Here is a 22,941-nt window from a genome sequence, read left to right as displayed (position 1 = left end):
CCCTTCCCCCCATTCTTTATTTACATTGAAAAGCATCCTTTAACTTAAAGTTTTTAATAGAGGCTCATGGATTCAGCATACTTATTTTTTATTTAATTGTTTTTAAGAGATTGCAATAAGCTTGGGCCTTTACATATTTTGTATTAAATTCAGATTTCATTTTAAACATTTTTATAAAGAAAAACTTTCTATAATCTGATTTAAAAATTCAGAAAAATAATGATTTTTATCCACCCTGAGATTCTCATGTAACTACTTGGCTGGCAGGGCTGGTTTCTACACTTCCTTCCCATTGCTCTCAGTACAAAGGGGCAAGGGAGGTGGGCAGGGTAATTGGCCAGCGTATGTGCTTTGGCTCTCCCCAGCGAGCATGTGGTCCCTTGGAAAACATAATGAGCTGGCTAGTTTAGAGCAGCCTCCAGAGTACACTCGGCACCAGTTCAGAGCAGAATCAGGAAGCCGAAACGGGCTCCCTGGCAGCTTCGTCTCTGTCACTTGCAAATGCTTTTGTATAATTATCTTTACAGATCTGTCCTCTATTTATAAAAATAACAGAGCACCATTTCCAGCCACTACAGCAAAAGATCCTCTGAGGTGGATTCAGAGATCTAGCTCCCATCTGGGACAGATGGGACCACTTATTGAAATCAATATCAGTCCTTTGTTGTTTTTTTTACACCTTCTATTCCAGGAGTAGATCACAAGATACAGACACCATGCTTGTAGGAGAGGAAATGTCCTGAACCAGAAATTACCCTGGAGGGCAAGACCTTCCTGATTGTAGACTATCCATTGTGGTGTTCAACTGGAACGTCTCATTTTTTGAGAAGGAAATGTGTGTTTGGCTCTGAATGGAAACACCTACGCTTGCGGATGAAGGGCCTGACTTCCTCCTAACATATGTACTGAATGACACACAAATCCCCTCTCATCTGTGCAGAACAGTATGTATTTTTGGGGCAGGATACAAACCCGAATAGGCAAGTATGAGTCACTTTCTCCACCCCTGCCCCCCCCCCTTTTTCTAGGAAAGGAGACCTCCCATCTTAAAGAATGACACAATAGGAAAATTATTCATATGAAAGAGGGAAACCTTCACTTAGAACAATTGTTTCCAAAGGGAAGCTTTCTTCCTGTTGAATCCTTGGTCATTCCATTTCAGCTGATGGGATCCACCTTCCTTCAAACCCAAAAGAGCCAGGCATTCCCTTTTCATTGCCACACCTTGGCTATGGGAAATGCAGGAAACCTTAAAGGGACTTCACATATTTAGTATCCCGAGCTCCTCCCCTTACACGGATGGTTTCAGGGAAGTCCCATCTGTAAGATGCTTTCCTTTCAAAGGTCAGCTTATACTAAAGCTTGCACATCAGACTCTTCTTTTATATAAACCAGCCAGGGTGGCTTCATAGCTGCTCCTTCCCTGCTGTCTGTTTTTCTCTCTCCTCTCCTGAACTGTTTCTGTGGCCGTTGGCTTAGCCTCCTGCTGCATGTCTGCATGGTTCAGTGCCATCAGCAGCTTCAGGGAAGTAGCCTGTAACTCTTGTTCTTCTGCTGTCTTCAGCTTGGCCAGCAGCACCTGCATTGCCTGCATCCAGTGCTGCACATTGGGGTCCTTTAGCCGCAGGAAGAGGTCTTCCAGGTCGCTGGTGGGTAGATGGGACTCCTGGGGGCTGGACAGCTCTCCTTGCTGCTGGTCACTTTCAGCCTCCTCTCTGATCTGGTTGACAGGGGAGTTTCCTGGTATGCTCTGAGGTTTAGGTGGGCTCTGAGAGAAGATTAAGAGCATTCTCGTGTGGGAGTTGGATTGGGGTGAAGTTGATAGGAGGATATCCTTGACAGCAGCTGCTCCTCTACCAGAAGGAGGTAGGGGTCCTGCGGTGGTGGAAGACTGGGTAGAGGTCTTTTTTGGGGGCAAAAGTCTATCACTGGCAGTGACATCTTCGTTGAAGGTTCGTGTCCTACCAGTCTTGCTTTGGATCTTCTCTGGGCATATAACCCTCTGTGGAAGAGCAGAGATACATCAGAGGAAGGCAGAAAAGCACAGGGACCCTGCACCCGTTCTTTTCTTAGGTGTGTGGGGTCACCACTTGCTACACAATTATACATTTCCCATTCCTATCATCCAAAGTTTTCTCATAGGCATCAGGACAGGCAAAAAAAAATCTCTTCCTGACTCCTTTCTTGCCCACCATATTTCTTTGTACAACTGTCTTCCTATTCTCCTCTCCTTCCTTCTCTTACATGCTCCCTCTCTTAGTTTTCTCATGTTCTGTTCTTCTCACAATTCTTTATCATCCTTCTCCCTTCATCCGTCCCGCCCCCCATTCTCCACTCTCTTTGAGTGCTACCAGCCGTTTCCTGTATCTGCGCACCCCAGTGCATTCCTCAGTACCAGTTTCATCCGGAAACAGTTCAGACTCACCTTAACAAAATACTTTTTCATAGTACAGCGATAAAAGGTAAATGTACAAAAGTCTGCGAAGAAAGGAATTTCTGGCAGGTCTGAGCATACAGGCCCTAGAGAGAGGTAAATAATAATTAAATTTATTGAAAAACTCCAGTGTTGGACAGTCACTTCTCCTAACCCTCAGTTATAAATCCCAATACTGGGTGGTCCCCATCTGCCAATAATAAAACTCAGTGCCATCCAGTAACCTCCCAAAGTTTGAGTGGTTGAAAACCCAGCACTGGCTGGTCATCTTCATGACCCATGGTGATTTTAAAAAAACAAAGACAGGATTGTAAGAACATAAGAATGGCTATACTGGGTCAGACCAATTGTCCAGGTAATCCAGTATCCTGTCTTCCAATAATGGCCAGTTGCTGCGAAGGGAATGAACAGACCAAGGTAATTATCGAGTGATGCATAACCTGTCATGCAGTCCGAGTGTCTGGCACACAGAAGTTTAACAACACCCAGAGCATGGGGTTGCGTCCCTGACCATCTTGGCTAATAGCCATTGATGGACCTATCCGCCATGAACGTATCAAATTATTTTTTGAACTCCATTTTACTTTTGGTCTTCACAACATCCCATGGCAATGAGTTCCACAGGTTCTGGTGTACTTAAAAAATTTCCTGTTTAGTTTTTTTGTCTTTTGCTAGTTGCTCTTCAAGTTCTTTTTTGTAGAGCCCTGTGTGGATACAAAATTTATGTATGCAGATATCTGTGGACTTGCAGGGCTTTACCGGGAACCACAGCAGTGAAAGCAGCAGGATGTCGTGCCACTGCTTGCAGGAGCCAGCACCTTCCATTAACTGCTCCTCCGGTGTGGCTGTACCACCCTCAGCCCCACCCATTGGGGTGGGCACCAGGCTCACCTGCAGCTGTCTCTGGTCGTGCTAGTGTGTGCAAGTGGCTCAGATGCTCCCAGACAGGAGTCTCTTCCATGCAGAGGTGTGCATCTCCTGTCCAGGAGCGTGTTACTGTTCAGCAATATCAGTTTGATCATATTACCAAGTGCTACTTTAAAAAGTGATTTAAAATGTGTGACTTTTACCCTGTACTGTGTATTTGCAGGATATGTTGTTTAAATTGCAGGATTTTTTCTGTAAAATCAGTTTTTTCCCATTGCAATCCAATTCTGAACATTTTTATGCATTTATAGTGAGGCTACTTAATTGTTGTCAATGTATCAGACAATTTTGATTTAAAAACATAAAGATGGAATTAATTTTTTTTAAAATGGAAAAAATCAGAAAATAATAAATCCAAAAATCCACAATAATAAAACGGATCATAGGGCCCTATGTTGGCCCTTTTACTGTTTGTGATTTGGCGTATACATTTAGTTTGATCCTCTATGGTGTTTTTAAATAGTTTCCATGCAGCTTGCAGGCGTTTCACTCTTGTGACTGTTCCTTTTAATTACCGTTTAACTAACTCCTCATTTTTGTGTAGTCCCCCCCCCCCCCCTTTTTGAAGTTAAATGCTACTTCTGGTGGGTTTCTTTGGAATGTTTTCCTCCTGCACGGATGTTAATTTAGTACATTATGGTCGCTATGACTTAGTGGCTTGGCTATATTGACCTCTTGGACCAAATCCTGTGCTCCACTTAGGGCTAAATCAAGAATTGCCTCTCCCTTTGTGGGTTCCAAGACTAGCTGCTCCAAGAAGCAGTCATTTGGTGTCTAGAAATTTTATCTCTGCATCCTGTCCTCAGGTGACATGTACCCAGCCAATATGGGGATAGTTGAGAGCTCCCATTATTATTGAGTTTTCTGGTTTTAGTAGCCTCTCTAATCTCCGTGAGCATTTCGCAATCGCTGTCACCATCCTGGTCAGGTAATATATTCCTGCTGCTATACTCTTCTTATTCAAACATAGAATCTCTATGGATAAAAATTCCATGTACTATTTGATCTATTGAATATTTTTACTATATTTGACTCTGTGCTTGCTTTCCTATATCGTGTCGCTCTCCCACCAGCATGATCTACTCTTTCCACTTTTTCCACATCCTTTAGTTGTGTCCCTTCATGTGATGTAATCGAATGGGACTATTTCTCTTCAATTCCTATCTCATAGACTTTAAGGTCAAATGGAACCATCATGATCATCTAGTCTGATCTCCTGCACATTGCAGGCCACAGAACCTCACCCCACCCCCTCCTGTAATAGAGCCATAACCTCTGGTTGAATTACTGAGATCCTCAAAACATGACTTCAAGTTACAGAGAACCCACCATTTACACTAGTATAAACCTGCAGTCTTGCTGCAGAGGAAGGTGAAAAACCCTCAGGCTCTCTGCCAATCTGAGGTGGGGGAAAATTCCTTCCCAACCCCAAATATGGTGATCAGTTAGACCCTGAGCATGTGGGCAAGACCTGCCAGGCAGATACCTGGGAAATAATTCTCTGTAGTAATGTAGAGTAACTATATTCTAGTTATATTAGAGAAGGCAAGACACATTCTTCAAACTTGCCTTCTCTAATATAAATACATAGTAACATGTAGATAATAACCCTCAAAACCTCTACCAAAACAAAACCCTCCACTGCATACACGTATCCCCCTGGGAAGAGAAGGAAAGAGAATGAATAAACTCCATCAGCAGATGGCTTCCTCCGCATCCCTGTTATAAACCCAAGCACCTAAGGACTCCTTCCCATCTGTCATTTGATCATTCCTACTGCCAGATGGTCTGAGACCCCAGTCCTTCTGCTTTTGGATGCTGTGGTCAGCCTTACCTTGAGGGATGACTCCATGGTTTTCGTATTGGTCCAATCTCTGGATCAAAGAATTCTGACAGCCATACAAGGCACGAATGAGGCAGATGGCACTGGTTCGGTAAGGGGCACGAAGAGGTTTGAAGAACTGATCATACTCCTGCTCTGAGAGCGGTGTTCCCATTAGCAATGAGCCCTCATCCTGAAGGTGGGCAGCAGAACACCAACTTGAGAGTACTGCAAAAGAGGAGCAGGAAGGAAGTGAAATGCTGCAGATGATAGACATTGGGGAAAGAATTGCAGGCATGTAGATGTGGGTATAACCTTTCTCTTGGGTATGCGGTCCAGAATTGTGGAAGTGACAATTTCTTGAAAACATGGTGCAGAACTGTAGGATGACCTGACCCTTTGGGAGGAAACCCACCTCCTGCGGATTGGGTCCATAGCTGTGCGAGTGACCCCTTCTCTTGTGAAGGGGGTCCTGAATTATGGGGGAGACCTCTTCTCACCTTTCCTGGGAATGATGGCCAGAATGATGGTTGTGACTCCTTGTTCTGGGACTGGGGCCTTGAATTGTGCTGTTAACTCTCTCCTTCACCTCCCCCTCTTTTTTCCCTCGGCAGGGAATTGTGGGATATTGTTTGCTTTCAAGAATTTGTTCTATAAATCCCCATTCTTGGCAAATGGATCCAGAAACTTCTAGAAAGCAGTGGCGGATGGATTTGTGTGCATGCTCTCTCGGGGATTCATACATTCAATGAACCTGTATATAACACTAAAAAACTTGGAGATATGCACACGCACAGACTGCTTTTAAAGAACATTATTAAGGTTCTCCTAGTCTCCTCATCTGGGATCGCTGTCGAATCCCGGTCTCCCCAACTAGTATCTCCTACGTCTCTCCCATGCCCTGCACCTAGTCCCAGGCAGTCCAGTCTACCCCTCTCCGTGGTTCTTCTGAACTCGGTGTTCCCCATCTCCTCTGAGCCAACTAGCTCCTGGTCCTCCCCTTGTTTCCCTGTACTGCTTCCAGTCCCTGTCTCCTTGCCCCATTAGTCCCAGCCTCCTCTCAGTCCCGGTCTCTTTGCTTGAGCAATCCCAGTTTATCTTCTCGCTGCCTCCAGACTGTCTCACTAGACTCTTTGTCCCAGACTACTCCTTTCCCTTTCCTGTGGTCTGACCTTTGTCCACTCGGCATTCTAATCAGACGACTTCATCTTCTGCAGGGCCTGGACACCAGCAGGCGTGTGTGTCATTAACAACACAGGAGAGACAGGCTCCTTACACTCAGTTCCAGTGCTCCGCCTCACCCTAGCCTGCACCATAGCTGGGAGCAGCCATTCCAAGGAACATTTGGCTTCACCCTTGTTGACCTGGGCTGGAGGGAGCATATTCAGTCCCCCTGTGGTGATGGCACATGTGCAGCCAGCTCATGCGTAGGAGCTGGGAGGGGATGACGCGTGCTCAGTGGGGATAGTGTGTATGGCATGTGGTTAGCACTAAGAGCTGTGAGAGGCTTGAGCGTGTTCTGTGAAGACACAATCTTTGGAGATTTTAGTTGCTGAAATCAAGGAAGTCTCTGCCAAGCCTGTGTGAACAGATTTTTTCAGGGGTTTTTAACTTGGCCATATTTGAGTGGGTTATCACACAGTGGCGCTGGAACATTTTTAATAGTGGGGGTGCTGAAAGCCAGCCCCCTTGCCCCGTCCACTGGACCCCCAAGCTGAGGTCGTCAGCCGGGACTCCAGGGGTGCTGCAGCACCCCCTGCACCCCTAGTTCCCGTGCCTATGTTTTCACAGGGATGGCAAAGGTACATCCCTGACACAAAGGCTAGCACCCTGCCAATTTCAAGACTGCGCTCCAAAGCACAGGAGCACTAGAGCTTTCCAAAGAAGAGGTTACCAGAACATGTATTGTTCCCTTACGTCTGTTCTCAGAAATGGCTGACCCACTTTGGCGGAAATAAATAAATAAGTTCAGGCTGAGGCAGGCACCCGGTATGGAACATTTCGGCTGAAACCATTAAAGTCTGGCAAAGTTATAAGTAACTGGAAGCAGGATCTTGTAATGGGAAGCGTCAGGCCCTGCCTGTAATCTGTAGTTCAGCCACCTGCAGTTCTTTTTCTTCTGTTGTAGGATACTGTTCTGACTGATTGCTGTGGCTAAATCTTTTCAACTCTCTGGTCTGCTTCCAGGCTACTGCGTAGAGTTCAATTCTTTTATATAAGAGAACTGGTAACGTTTTTCTGTCTGACCCTGGTCCTTTCAGTGTTGGTTAATGTGGCAGACTGGGGAAAAAAAGCCAGGCGTCGGGTGTTTCTCTAGTTGTGGCTATAAGGCAGGGATCTCAAACTCAAATCGCCACAAGGGCCATATGAGGACTAGTACATTGGCCCGAGGGCTGCATCACTGACACCCTTCCCCCTGCTGCCCCTGGCCCTGCCCCCACCCCACTCCTTCCATAAGGCCCCACCCCTTCTCTGCCCCATTCCAACCCCTTCCCCAAATCCCCACCTCTTCTCCGCCTTCTCCCCTGAGTGTGCAGGTCCCTGCTCCTCCCCCTTCCCTCCTGGAAAGCGCTAAGCGCCACTGGCCGCAGGAAGCACCTGGAGGTAGGCAGAGGATCAGGGACACGGCGTGCTGCGGGGGAGGGGAGCTTGGTGGCTGCAGGAAATAACTCTGTGGGCCGCGTGTTTGAGACCCCTGCTGTAAGGTGTGTGTTCAAAGTCAACAAATTGGCAGGTTAAAGCATTTGGAAGAAAGGGACTCCAGGAGGCAATGCTCTGTGCAGCCAAGATTTAAATGTGGATAATTACAGTTACTGATATGTAAACCCGTCCCCTCCTTCCTAGTTCTGAGGTGCTGAGGCTCCTGATTTGCAATGAGCGAGGCTGGGGAACAGGGGACTCTCCTGTCCCCTATCACAAGTCAGTGTCAGGGATGGATAAGTTTCCCTACTCACCAGAAACAATCAGGAAGGCCCATGCTGCTATCTGACACCTCATCTTTCTTGGATTGTATGTGGGTGGGGATGGGAGGAAGTTTGAAGGTTGAACTATGGGAGGTGTTAAAGACCATGGAGGGAGTTCTGGGTTCCTTGCCTATCCCTCACTTTGTTCCTTTTCCTGTTGCTGCTTTTACCTGAGGTGGGTCAGGAGGAGAAGGCGGGGAACTCTCTGAGCAGGCTTATTGCTGCAGACCAGTTCCCAATAGCAACTTGATGACATCACAAACTCGGTGACATCACAAACTCTATCGCCTCTCCCTTTTGCCAATGCACCATTTTGCCTTTTCTCTCCTTTATTTCCGCCCTCTCTACATCTCTTTATCTTTCTTTTATGACTGCTGGGGCTATATTATTGTAGAGCCTTCCATGAATCCAGGGGCTGTGCACTGGTTTGTTTGGCTTAAGGAGTGCTGAGTTGCCCATACTGGCTTGTTGTTGTGTGATTTATTATAAGCACCTGCATGCACTATTTAGTTTTTGTACTTTCACTAATCTTTTTTCTGGCCAAATTCATATTTAATTATTCAGTTATTTAAAGTGGAAAAACTTCAGTAGAAGAGATTGAAAGAGACACACATTAGACTATCCTGAAACGGTGGTTAGGGCACTTATCTGACAGACACCCGTTCAAATCCCTTCTCATCAGGCAGAGGGAGGACTTGAACTGATGGTTTCCCACATCCTGGGTGAGTGCACTGATCACTGGGCTAAAGGTTATAATGCGGGGGGGGGGGGGTGGTGGTGCAGATGCTTTGTGTGATGTTAGGCAACCTGAGCATGCTTACTGGATCAGGCTTCCACAGATGACTTAGGCAGATGAATGCTTATTTTCCCTGGATAATGGATCATTCTGGGACTCAGGTGGAAGATGGGCATCCGGATGCCTAGTGTAGGGCAACAGTGCAGGTGCTCTCCTACATGCCTAGCAAGTGCAACTGAAGTGCCGAGCAAGTTTAGGTGCCTATAGGGTTGGACAGCAGCCAAGTGGGAGTTTTGCAGATCACAGTGGCATCTGAAAATGGGACTTAAGTACCTTTGTGGATCCCATCCCAATGCACAATTTTGGGGTTCGTCCACCCATTCAGAAAGAATCAGTCTAGAAAATTAAATTACATTCCATGCATTTTTGTAATGTTAATACTCAGAATGTTGGAAAGAGGAAATAACCAAATTGTATGGTGTTTTTCACTCCACCAGTGTTTTCTTTTTCTTTTATGTTTTTCTTATGCAGCCTTGGGATCCATTCCTTGCTTCAGAACTGTGCACTAGAATCTCAACTTTCATTTTAAATGTTCCTATCCCTGATGGTCATAAAGAAAACCTTGAAAATTAATACAGTCAATTCAGCATTGTCTTCCTAAGTCTGCAGACAGCATGAAACAATAGCTGAGGGGTTTGAACTGCCTCACTCATCTCAAATTGTTAACACTGACAATTTGAATGACAAATTAAATGTGAAAAGTGTTAACTATTCCATTGCTACTTGTTTAAGCAGAAACAACTAGTTAATGTGTTTTTTCCACATTCCAAAGTTTCTTCCCAGGTGAGGAACATTAATGTAAATGATAAAGGGGCTATTGTACTAATTGTATTATTCATTTTCATAATTAATTCATAAAATAACTGGTGGCTTTTTACATGAAGCTGCTACAGAATTTCCAATCTGCTGTGCCAGCGTTGCAGGCAAAATTTAGGTCCAGCTTGTTACAGAATGCATGGGGCTTGGATTATTTTAATTTGGAAAGAAGGTCTAGCCCCTGAAGTGAGGGAAGAGGGATGGTCTACACAGAGGAAAAAAGCCCATTAGAACCCTTTGGTTCTCTACCAGATAAGCAGAAGAGGACTGAAGGAGGAGGAACACTTGATGACTTACAGGGAATGAAGCTAGTGGGGAGAGGAGTGGTTACAGTGGGAATTTCTGAAGGGGGAACCAAGGTTACCATGTTCCTCCCCTGCCCCCTTGCAAAATCTGCCAAGAGCAGGATTTTTTGAGGAAAGGCAAGTGATGGACTTTGACCCCTTGAGTACGTCTATACTGTAGGCTAGGGACATGTGATCCATGTCGTTGCCCAAATCCACACACAAACCCTTAAACATGGCCTCATGAGTGTGTTGAACCTGTGCTCAGCTTGGGGTATGGAGTAAAACAACATACGTTGTGCTCTGGGCTGTGCTCCTACCTGCCCACTTTGTAGTGTGGAGGAACCTAAAGCATGTGTTGCTGAGCAAGTGTTTCAATAGAATACCCTTCAAAAATAGACTGCACACCCATTCTCTTGCCAGTTTCACCTCACTCCCTTTGTGTTTTTCATTCCACTTCCTGCACATGTATTGGGGGACTTGGGCTTTGGGATTAACATGTTAGGAAGTGTGGTTTATTTGTGGGAAATACTTGTGGTGTGTAGGGGTTTTCTTTTTATTTTTTTTTATTTATTTATTTATTTTAGGCTTCCTCTCTCTCACAAGCACAGGGAATTATTCATGTCTCATTTCTCTTTCTATTCCAGCAAGTGCCAGAGTCGTGAGTAAACTTAAGAAGGGCATTCATCTTCAGGAAGGTCCTGGGAAAATGAAAACACGTAGCGCATTGTCAAGAAGATTTAGAGGGAATATTTCCCAGACTCCTGACCAAACAGAAGCTTGTGAGAGTCCAGAGGAGTCAGAAAATGAAATCAGAAAATCTCCTGGGAAGAGACAGAGAAAATCCCCTTCCCAAGAAGTAAGTGTCAGGCAACCTAAAGATGATGATCACACTGAAGATAAACCAAACACATCCGACCGTGAGAATGACTCTGTTTTGAGCCCAGGCCTTGTTGAGCAAGAGACAGTGCACGTGGAAGAGAAACCCTATCAGTGTTCTGAATGTGGGAAAAGCTTCAGTCGAAACTCCTATCTTACTCAGCATCAGAGAATCCATGTGGCAGAGAAACCCTTTGGTTGTGGTGAATGTTTGAAAAGCTTCATTCGGAATTCAGACCTGGTTAAACACCAGCGAATCCACACAGGAGAGAAGCCTTATCAATGCAATGAGTGTGAGAAAACCTTCAGTCAGCGGTCAAATGTTATCAGACACCAGAGAACCCACACGGGTGAAAAACACTACAAATGTAAAGAATGCGGGAAGAGCTTCAGTCAGAATTCGCACCTCATTGTACACCAAAGAAGCCACAAGGGCGAGAAGCCCTACCGTTGTACTAGATGTGAGAAAAGCTTCAGTGATTGCTCATCGCTTATTATACACAGAAGAATCCACACGGGGGAGAAACCCCGTCAATGTAAAGAATGTGGGAAAAGGTTCCGTGACAGCTCCGCCATCATCCGACACCAGCGAATCCACACAGGAGAGAAACCCTACAAATGTGGTGATTGTGGAAAGAGCTTCCGACAGAGCTCATCGCTTATTACCCACAGAAGAACGCACACAGGAGAAAAGCCCTACAAATGCTCAGTGTGTGATAAAAGCTTCAGTCAGAGCTCGGCACTTGCGACTCATCACCGAATCCATACAGGAGAAAATCCCTATCGATGTTCTGAATGTGGGAAAACTCGGAGTGATCACGCCGCACTTATTTCACATCGGAGTGTCCACACACAAGGAAAACCTTACAAGTGTGCTGAATGTGGAGAAAGCTTTAGACGGAGCTCCGCACTTAATGTGCATCTGAGAATCCACAGAGGAGAGAGACCATATACATGTGATGAATGTGGGAGAACCTTCAGACAAAGCTCAGCCCTTGATGCGCATTCGCGAATCCACACAGGAGCAAAACCCTATAAATGTAGTGAATGTGGAAAAAACTTCAGACAGAGCTCAGCACTTAAAGTGCATTTGAGAGTCCACACAGGAAAGAAACCCTATAAATGTATTGCGTGTAGGAAAAGTCTCAGTTTGCGTTCACATTTAGTATAGCGGGGGTGTCCAAACCATGGCTCGTGAACTGCATGCGGCTCTTTTACAATTAAATTGCAGCTCGCAGATCCCCCTCCCCCCATTCTCCATCGACCAGACTGGGGGGGAGCTTGATACCTCTGCCTTTCAGTGGGATGGTGGGGTAGGGCCTTCTGCCCAGAGGGGAGGGGGTCTCAGGGCTTCAGCCCTGTGGGGCATGCCTGCTGGGCTTAGGGCTTTAGCAGAAGTGGGGTTAAAGCTCCAAGACCCTGTAAGGCGCCTCCCATGGGGATGAAGCCCAGAGCCCCAGCAGCTCTTAAACTTCTGAAGATTGTCAAATGTGGCTCAGAGGGTCAAAGTAAGTTTGGCCACCCCTGTAGTATAGGATTAGAGTGGCAATATGGAACAGAAAGCAGTAGCAGATATTGGTTATTTGGGGTATATAAAAAGGAGTGAGGCCCAGATTCAGAAAGGAGTCTAAGTTTCAGTTTTAGGCACTGCAGCAAACCAGGAAACCCCCCCCCTTCCCCCCCCCCCCCCAGTAAGCTGCTGCTTAATTCTGCAGGCACCTAATTCATTTGGCACCTAAATTTTCACTGTAACCATCTCCTAGTCACATAAGTGTCGGCCTCTGGGCATGCACCCTGCCACCTCACTGGAAGCATCTGGACACCTAAACACCAGCGTGATGCTTGGAGCAGGGGAAGTTGGGTGATCCTCCTACCTTGCCTGCAGAGCCCATGCCAGTAGGCATATTCTGAGCAGACCTAGCAGATTCGGGCTACATTCAAAATCCTGATGGAGTAGGAGGAGCCTCCTCCCCTATAACTTTTAGCCTAGTGGTTAAAACACTTACCCAGGAACAAGTGGAACAGCTTCAACATGAGAGATTGAGGACACTCCACATCAGAGTTAGGGATGTAAAATATTAAACTGTTAACTGGTAAGCACTAGTCTTACCGGTTAACCCACCCTAACCGTTACCCCCAGCTGCAGCCCCAGGCCAGCCAGAGAAGCCCCAACCCGGCCAGAGCGGCCCCTCTCCCTATAATTGGTTAACTGATTAAATGATATTTCAATCATTTTAACGGTTAACTTTTTAAACAATATTTACACCCCTAATCAGAATATCCCATAGCCCAGTGGTTTGGGCATTTTCCTCAGAGATAGGAGATCCCTGTTCAAATACCTTCTTCCCTTCAGGCAGAGGAGGGGAATTGAACTGGGCATGAGTGTGGAGAAACAAGAGTGGAAGAGAGCTGGCTGTTGGACTGATCATTTTGATATCAGAGAGAGGTGGTTGATGCTAGAAAATTGGGGTATTCTGGAAAGAATGAGTGAATTGTGGGGAGTTGAGTACTGGTGGAGTGGATTGTTTTATAGATTGTGCGGAGGAGGTGTAATGTGGATCTGAGGGATGGGGTGTTGGGTGCTGGATAATTTGGGGATAGGGAGTGGGGATTTGTGGTAGAATAGAAAGGGAGATTTTTTTAGATTTTTATCTTATTTTATTTACATACAAGAAGGTTAAAATAAATTCCAGATTGGTTCTCAGCCACACCTTCAGTTTACTACAAATTGTAAGCAGTCCTGGGGATGTCATCTCTTCTTGAACTGTGGATGGCAAAGTAATCTGTTTTTGGTGACTCTCACTGAACATAAATCAGTAATGTCACCAGATTTTAGACACGGGATTTGGGTTATTCCCTTTCTTTGATCTTAACGATTCGGAGCTCTGTCTGTTTTTCTTCCTCTTTCCAAGAGATTTACGGTAGGACTTCAGAGTTCTGAACTGACCAGTCAACAACACATCTCATTTGGAACCAGAAGTACACAATCAGGCAGCAGCGGGTGCAGGAAGCAAGTACTGTACTGTGTTAAACGAAAACTACTAAAAAAAGGGAAAGCAGCATTTTTCTTCTGCATAGTAAAGCTTCAAAGCTGTATTAAGTCAATGTTCAGTTGTAAACTTTTGAAAGAACAACCATAATGTTTTGTTCAGAATTACAAACAACCTCCATTCCCAAGGTGTTCGTAACTGTGAGGTTCTACTGTATTCAGTTTAAAGGACTCTTACCTCCATAAGCAAAAATCAGGAGACACACTGAAATCAAAGGTTTCAGAGTAACAGCCGTGTTAGTCTGTATTCGCAAAAAGAAAAGGAGTACTTGTGGCACCTTAGAGACTAACCAATTTATTTGAGCATAAGCTTTCGTGAGCTACAGCTCACTTCATCGGACACAGTATGCATCCGATGAAGTGAGCTGTAGCTCATGAAAGCTTATGCTCAAATAAATTGGTTCGTCTCTAAGGTGCCACAAGTACTGAAATCAAAGTGAAGTGGCTGCTCTCAAAGAGGATGGATACATAAACACTTTCACAGTGAGTGCTATCCATCTTTTCCTCCCTGGCAGCATCTCTAGAATTTGTCTCTTCTCATTGAAACACCTTTAGCATGTAGAGCCGGAGACTAACAAAACCTAGGCAATAATGTAACCTTCTCATTTAAACAAAACAAAAGAAGCTTTTGGATGTCCTAGCTATACCCATTTCATATTTTGGGTTCCCATGGAAACCAGAGACTGTTTCCAGTTTTCTAGTCCTTTTGGTAATGCAATACTTTTGTTCCTTCTTTAACTAGTTACTGCTAGTAAAATGCTTTTAACATATAAAGCACTACATAATTGCTCGCAATGATAATTACTTTTATTACTATGTTAATGTTTCCATATTACCTAAAACCCCCTCTCCATATTGTATATTACTATTATTGTTGCACTTGTTACTGTCAACAGTATTTCCATATTATATAAAACCTCTTTTCTCCCTATTGTCCCATCTTTTGTTCTTGAATGTATTTCAGGTGGGGCGAAATCCTGGCCTCATTGAGGTCAGTGGCAAAATTCACATTAACTTCAGGGGGCCAGGAATTCATCCCGGGAGTACTTCATAAAATATTATATAAAGAAGAGATACAATAGTCCTATATGAGGAGGTTTTATTTCTGTGGAATGGGAGATTCAGTTTTTTGGAGAGGTATAGGATGTGCTGAATTCTGCCTCATGTAATTTTATACATGAATGATATGTCACCATATCTGAACAAAGGCAACACAAACAGAAAATGTTTAAAGCGAGGCAATGAAGAATCAGAGGAGCTTTCCATATGAGAAGAGGTTTAAAGGGCTAGGACTGTTAAGTTTGAGAAGAGTGAGAGAGAATACAATAGAATTTCATAAAATGTGAAGGCTCCTACTTATTTGTCCCTTAATACAAGAACAAGGGAACATTCAGTGAAATTAAAAGGTAGCAAATATAAAATGGATACAAGTTTTTTTTAAGGCAATGTATAATCTGTGGCATTCATGGCTAAAGAATAACCAAAGAATAATAACTAAAGAATAACTGTATCAAAGAGCTTAGTAAATGTAAAAAAAGGAGAGGATGGGGGCGAGGAAGATTTAGGCATTTGTGAATGAAAACAGCATCTGGGAGGATAAAAACCAGCTGGTGTAGGGAAAAAATCTTCCCTATGGTATGCTACTGCACAATTAGATGGATTGTATGTTTCAAACCTTCCTTTTGAGCATCTGGCATTAGCCACTGTTGTTACCTGTCAGCATAGTGTTCTTGGGGAACCAGGGCGCAGTATTTAGCCTGTCTGACTCACGAAAGACCTGCCCCCGCAGCCTCTTCTTGAACCAAAGCCGATCAGAAGAAAGACTTACAAAAAACAATGAAAAGGCAGTGGGAGACACACCTGAACTCCTGGAACAAGGATTAAGGAAACTCCCCTAGCCTCATTTGCATCGAAGATGGGACAGGGAGGCATCTCCATTAGCATACAGGATGGAGAACAGAGATTCCAAGGCAAGAACCACATGGAACTTTGGGACTATGGAAGCACTGCATGATGGGGGATTTCTGCTCCAGATGTTAATGAACCCATGCCTGCACACGCCCAACTCAGTAGTTATCAGACCAATTCTAGTAATAAATCCTTTCTTGGTATCCAAAATACTGAAGCCCCCTAATTTCATTGTGAGCTCCCTCCAAGGAATACGGCCCATAGCCAGGAATGACCAGTTCCTATTGTCTAGCCTGAACAAAACAACTTTGGTATACTCCCTTGAGCCATTAGTTTACCCATAAACAAATCTAGTATTCTCCTTTAAACCGTTGTTTTCCTACAAAAACCCCTACCCATGCTCAAGTAAGTGTTCTGATGCCTGGATCCAAAATTTGAATCTGTTCCATTGGGACTTCATCTTCTCCTGACTGATCATGCTGGGGGCTCTGCCTGTCTCCTGCACTCCAGACCCTCAGCTACCATTACTACCTGGGACCCCTAATCGATTCAAGTTTCAGGGAATGATGAGAATCCAGCTCTCTCTCTCTCTCGGTATAGCCTTCTGACCATGACTTGTGTGATCACTTATTTCTAAACCTGACTTTTATAATCAAATTTAAGTTAGATTTAATACTATAATTGTTTTGCTTGTTTGGCTCCCCTGTGGTTATTACCTGGCAATAAATAACTTTCATGGTTAAGCTGGTTGCTTCTCTCTCTCTTCCCTCCCCCCCCCCCCGGGGTATTTTTTGGCTTCCTCATTCACTCTGCAGCAACGCTCCTTGTATCTAGCTAAAGGTCCCTGCAGCACCCAGAAATCCTGTGGGGTTTACTCAAGTGGGTTACTACCAGAACAACTGTAACGTGAAATTGGCGATAGGGACGTGCTGAACCTGGGACATATGAGGTGACAGCTTGGAAGTGCTGCTCGACCCAGTCTGCTGAGTTCAGGGGCATATGAGGGTGGCAGATTGAAAGTGCTGCTCCCCCCAGCCTGCTCAGGCGCACTCTATTCCAGTGCAATGCCTGTGGCATACGAGGGTGAGAGCTTGGAGGTGCTGTTCGACCCAGCCTGCTGAATCCAAGGGCCTTTGAGGGTGACAGCTTGGAAATGCTGCTTGACCCCGCCTGCTGAGTCCAGGGACGTAGCAGGGGTCAGCTTGGGAGTGCTGATTAACCCGGTCCTCAGACACGCGCTGTTAATGTGTGTGTGTTCATCTGATTCTGGGGCTGGAAGAACCCAGCCCTGGGGAACCTAGCTCCTGCAGGATAGCGCCATTGGGAGGGAACTTGCAGCAGGGAGAAATAGAACTCTATGAGAACATAAGTAGTACATCGATAGAAGTACAGAACCCCATCCCAAGAATAACCCTAATAAATGAGCATACCCCAAAGTAACAGGCAAATCTCGTAACACTACTGTAGCTGGGCTATCAGACTAAACTGATCCATTAGTCTGTTCTAGTGCTCCTTGCAACTGAGACAGAAATCTGTATACTTTATTAGGTATGTCTACTCAGACCAAGGAAGTGAGCCTCACAGCTTAAGTCAGGCTAGCAGGGTTCACACTGGCACTCTAGAAATAGCTCTGTAAACAGCACTTTGAAATTACAGCTTGGTTTCTGAAGCCCAGGAAGGGTGGGTAAGCTTCACAGCCTCATCTACACAGCTAGCTTGAGTCTCTTGACTGGGCTGGGAGGCTTACTTCAGGAGGGTTTGGAGACATACTCTTTGGGTATGTCTACACTGTAATGTACGCCCAGGCTCAAGCCTAACCCCCTTTGCATCTACACTGCAATTTGTGCTAAACCAGGCTTCAGATCCAATGTCCCAGGACCCTGCAGAGCTGGAGGGTCTGAGCTTGAGTTAAACTGGGACCCAGGGTCTGAGCTCTATTGCTTTGCAGTGTAGCTGCAGCCCTGCTTGATTCAGGTCCTGGGAGTCAGCTGGAAGTATCCCACAATTCCATAGGACAACTGCCTTAATTCTCTCTAGCTCAGTGGCTTTTGAACTTCATTGCACCGTGACCCCCTTCTGACAACAAATATTACTACATGACCCGAGGCGGGACCGAAGCCTCACCCCCCCTGAGCACCACCAACTGGGGGTGGGGGGCGTTGGAGCAAAGCCGAACCTCAGGGCTTTAGCCCCAGGCAGGGGGCCTCTAATCTGAGCTCCGCAGCCCAAGGCCTGAAGCCCTTGGCTCATCTTTGGCCTCAGTGGTGCTCAGGTTTTGGCCACAGGTCCCAGCAAGTCTAACACCAGTCCTGAACCCCATTAAAACAGGGTCCTGACCCACTTGGGGGTTCTGACCCAGTTTGAGAACCCTGCTCTAGCTCAACAATCTACAATCCACTCTGCTGAAGGTGGAAGTCACCCATACTTTGCAAACAGCAACAGTTCTGGTCAGCGTTAACCCATCCTCTTCTAATCACACTGCAAGCACACTATCAGCCATCCTCCTGGGTTTGCAGTGGGGAGTGAAGCAAAATGTAAGTGCAGGCTGGACAGTAAAGTTGTCCCATAGTACACCATGGTCCTAGGGCTAGAGCAGCCGCATTTTGGGAGAGAGGAGTGGTTATTTTGACTCGGGTCTGTCACCGCCCTGGGGATGCCAGAGCCCTAGTTTTGAGCATGGGTTAGAAAAGTCTTAACAAATGGTTAAAGTACAACATAGATGCTCAAGCCCAGGGTTCCCCCTCACAGGTCACCTGACTCAGGTCTCACTAACCCTGATCTTACATTGCAGCGTAGCCTTTGAGGCCAGTGGACATAGATCATCTAGTCCTCCCTAGCCCTCAGCAGCTGACTAATACAGTCTCTGCTGCCTGCTGTTATTGCACAGGGTCTCCCTAACTGCTGTCCTAAATCCTTCTTTGGCCTAAATAGCCACATAACCGAAACTACACAATCAGCTACATAATCCATGAGTAATCTGGAAAAAAAAACCCTTCTCCAGCCAGTATTAAATCCGTTTGTCCCGCTCTCCCCCCTCCAGATCCTGATTCCTGTGGTTTGAGTTCTCATTTCATCGCCTGTTCCCTCTATTCCCCCTCTTTCCTATTGTTTTTCCCTCTCCCTTTTATTCCCCCCTCCTCCTCCTCCCTAAATCTCACCAGCAATTCCACAGCCCCCCCCCCCGGCTTCCTCTGCCCGTTCCCCAGCAAGGGGCCCTGCCCAGGTTGCACTAACGGAGCGATTTAACGCCTGCTGCTCTGGGGGTTAATCTCAGGCTGCAGGCGGTGAGCCTGGGCCGCTGCGCGGCGGGACGTAGCCGGAAGGACTCGGTAGCTGGCGCTCCACGGGCCACTGCTTGGCCCGGCGCGTGCTCCCTCCGGGCCATACTCAGATGAGAGGAGGCGCGCGGCGGCCTGCGCCGAAGACCGGGGAGGGAGGGGGAAACAGGGCGGAGCACCGACCCCAGACGGAGCGCGGGGGTTGGTTGACTCTTCCTGTGCGAGAGGCGTTGGACGTCGACGCTGGAAGGAGGCCGACGTGACGTGTGGTGGCGACAGACGCGGGGGGCGGGGCAGAGGGCGCCCCGCGTCGTTGGCGCTTCGTTCGAAGTGGACCCTTCGGTTGCGGGTCTGGGGCGGGCTTCTGAGGAGCGCGCGGGGCGGATGATGGAGCCCGGGCGCGGGGCGGGGGCTCTGCCGGGCACGGAGGTGGGCAACAGGGCTGGCAGCAGAGCGATGCTGGGGGCGAGCGGCGCCCGGCAGGGGGCGGGGCTGGCCGAGGGGCTGGGGGGTCAGGCTCGGGGACTGGCCGCGGGGCTGCTCTGGGGGCTGGCAGAGGGGCTGGGGGGTCAGGCTCGGGGACTGGCCGCGGGGCTGCTCTGGGGGCTGGCAGAGGGGCTGGGGGGGTCAGGCTCGGGGCCTGGTCAAGGAGCTGGGGGGTCAGGCTCGGGTACTGGCCGCAGGGCTGCTCTGGGGGCTGGCAGAGGGGCTGGGGGATCAGGCTCGGGGACTGGCCGCAGGGCTGCTCTAGGGGCTGGTAGAGGGGCTGGGGGATCAGGCTCGGGGACTGGCCGCAGGGCTGCTCTAGGGGCTGGTAGAGGGGCTGGGGGGTCAGGCTCGGGGACTGGCAGAGGGGCTGCTCTGGGGGTCAGGCTCCAGGACTGGCCGTGGGGCTGCTCTGGGGGCTGGCACCAGGGCTGGGGGGGTCAGGCTCAGGGACTGGCCCCGGGGCTGGCAGAGGTAAGGAGAGGCATGCAGAGCTGTGTTAGCACACTTCACATGGAATGTGTTTTCTCTGCCAGGATGCGGCTGGTGCAGCTCAGGGAAAGGGCAGGGTTAATTTCCCATTTCCTTACACCCCTTACTCCATCCAAGAGGATTTCATGGCCAAGCTGTATGATGTTCTGGAGGCTGGCAAAGTCGGGATCTTTGAGAGTCCCACAGGGACGGTAAGTGAGAGCGGTGTGTTGCTGAGCCTGTCCTGCATTTGGATATTGAAGAGACTGTCGTTAATAAACAGTACCACCCCTGCAAGTTTCTTCAGTATCCCTTTCAATCCTGTTTGGATCTAGAATTATTGAGTTGTCAGGGAGCGTAGAGCTGTTGCCAGCCACCTTTGGCTTATAATTGTCATGGAGAAAAGGTACAAATAAAAACAGGAGAAACATGCTAGCAATGAAAAGATTCTGCCTGGACAAACTACATCTAGGCTGGGGAATAACAACACTAGTCAGTCAATGGCCTGGAGAAACCTGGAAAGCAGTAATTCTGAAATAGGTCATAGGGTAGGTAGCAGACTTCAAAACTTGTACTAGTCATATGATCTACTGTAGTATCTTAAAAGTGCCAGTGGAAATTTGAGTTGCATATTAAAAAGAATACATCACACTGTCTGGAAGCAGTAGCCCCTGTCTCTATGCTAGTGATGGGAACATAATGTAATAGTGCGTGTAGATTGTGCGCCTCCATATCAGAAAGATGTGGCATTTAAAGAGGATCAAAAATAAGTAGGAGTGGAAGGGACTTACTCAAGACGGAAATGTAAAAGCATTAAAAGTGAAATGTGCCTTATATATAATATAATTATGTTTGTGTTATTCTCATTATTGCAAATACTACCGAGCCACATCTCTGGGGCTTGTCATCTAGCAGTGGCCTTGTGCCTTTTCCTTATGGAAATCCTTCTGGTCAAACTTGTATTAATACATCTAGTTTTGAATCAATGTGTCACCTCTTGTGGGTTTTTTGTGATTTTTTTAATCGATTTTCTTAAAGAAACAGATGAAAAGTACAAAAAAAGATAAATGACTTGCGGCTTGTATATGTTTCTCAATACCACATGCTTCATAGGGTATCCAGTAGAATTTATGCAATTATGCAATTGTACAGTTTGTCAAAAAGTCAGACCAGACAATACAAAACCAGGCAATGCTATATAGACGTAACATGTTAGGGTGGAGGTAACAATAATAAAATAGAAAAAGAAATACATGAACAGGGAGTGGAGGGAAGCGGAGGAGGGAAAGAGAGGAGGAGTTAAGTGGAATGGAGGTCTGGCATTCTTTGAGTCATCTCAACATTTTTTTAATCCAAACATATCTAGAAACAGGGTCCAGATTTCTTCAGATTCATATAATTGCTTTGTATGGTGATAGGATATTCTTTCTTTGGCTGCTAACTCGGACAGGTCTGAGTACCACTGCTCTATCGTAGACATTCGTGTACTCCTCCATTTTTGTAAAATCATGCACCTGGTGATCATTGCGGTCCTCAAGAACCAAAATCTTTGTGGCAGAGTTAACACAGCTTGGCACATAAATGATGTAGGATATACTTTTTGGTTGAGGTTTCGTTGCTGAAGCTGAGCACTGTTTTAACGCGTGTTCACCTCTTTCCACAGCTGTCTGGCTGCTGGACTGTCCCATAGCATATGCCTTAGGGTTCCTATTTCTTTATTATAACACCAGCAAACATCAGAGGCTAAGGCCTTTATCTTGTGCAACCTCTGTAGCATCCTGTACATTTTGAATAAAATCTTTTATTGCTTCAAGCATAACCTGAGCTCCACAGAGGCATATTTAACATAATGAAATATGTTTTGCCATTGGGATTCTTTTAAGGGCTGTGATAACTCCCATTTCCACCATGTGTGTTTGGATATTTTTGTTTTTTTTAATTGCAGGGAAAATCCTTGAGTCTTATCTGTGGAGCGCTCTCTTGGCTCAGAGATTTTGAAGAAAAAAAGAAGCAGGAGGAGGCCCGCCTCCTTGCAGATGAACATAATGGACAAGACAAGCAACAACAGCCGACGTCATGCTGTGCGGAGGCCTCAAACTGCCAGGGCTCAGTAGGGGAGCTAGATTGGATCACTGAGTTTATGCAGAAAAAAGAAGAGAGGGCCATGGTGGACACACTAAAGGTCAAACAATGCTTCTTTATAGTCAAGATCAGTAGCAGTCTGTAAGGAACACAGTGGATGGCATAGTGGGAACAGGGAACTTTGTAAAGTCAAATGTTCTGATCTGCTAAGCGCTGGTAGCTGACCATCTGTAAATGATACTTTTACTCTTGTGTCTAAGGACTGTAGCAAGTGTCCCAATTATACCAATAATCAAAAGACATGCAGCTATTTACATGTTCATAACTTTCAGTTGTATTTCTGGAGAACGTCCTCTCAACGAGCTGGGAAAATGGCAGCTGAGAGGGACGTTCAGCTCCAGTGGTTTAAACCATTAGCTGGATGTTTCTGGTGTGACTATCTGCAGTGAAACAAGATTGGCACATAGTGGCCATAAACTGGTTTCAAAGGTAATCCCATATTAAGGTGAATGGGATAATTCCCAAACCCTCTTTGCACCAATGTCTGTTTGTGTCACTAGATGACAGAGATTAATGGCCACATGGCTCTTCGCAGCCAGAAAGATCAGAAACTATGCATGTGTGAGAGAGAACAAAAGCATAGGGTCTACAGCAGTGGTTCTCAACCTGTGTACCATTGTGGGCTGCATATGAAGCTCTCTAGGTGTTATGTGGGCCGCATCTGCACAACATATATATATATATAT

The 22,941-nt window shown here is 46.3% G+C and overlaps 2 protein-coding genes across 2 annotated transcripts in view; both read left to right on the top strand.

Moving 5' to 3' along the window:
* Nucleotides 1–12,569, top strand: part of LOC141977678 (uncharacterized) — a 30,357-nt gene extending 17,788 nt beyond the window's left edge. The window contains 1 exon segment of the mRNA XM_074939253.1: nt 10,985–12,569. Within this exon segment, the coding sequence (XP_074795354.1) occupies nt 10,985–12,092 (1,108 nt within the window). The 3' untranslated portion in view covers nt 12,093–12,569.
* Nucleotides 12,570–19,454: 6,885 nt separating this feature from the next.
* DDX11 (DEAD/H-box helicase 11) overlaps nt 19,455–22,941 on the top strand; it is a 35,531-nt gene continuing 32,044 nt past the window's right edge. Inside the window, exons 1-3 of the mRNA XM_074939203.1 lie at nt 19,455–19,585; nt 20,179–20,325; nt 22,059–22,295. Of these exons, the coding sequence (XP_074795304.1) occupies nt 19,541–19,585; nt 20,179–20,325; nt 22,059–22,295 (429 nt within the window). The 5' untranslated portion in view covers nt 19,455–19,540. The remainder of the gene's footprint in view (nt 19,586–20,178; nt 20,326–22,058; nt 22,296–22,941) is intronic.

The sequence above is a fragment of the Natator depressus genome, chromosome 1, assembly GCF_965152275.1.
Source record: "Natator depressus isolate rNatDep1 chromosome 1, rNatDep2.hap1, whole genome shotgun sequence".
NCBI lineage: Eukaryota > Metazoa > Chordata > Testudines > Cheloniidae > Natator > Natator depressus.
Note: the sequence above shows the minus strand (reverse complement) of the source record. Positions and strands in the feature narration are given on the sequence as shown.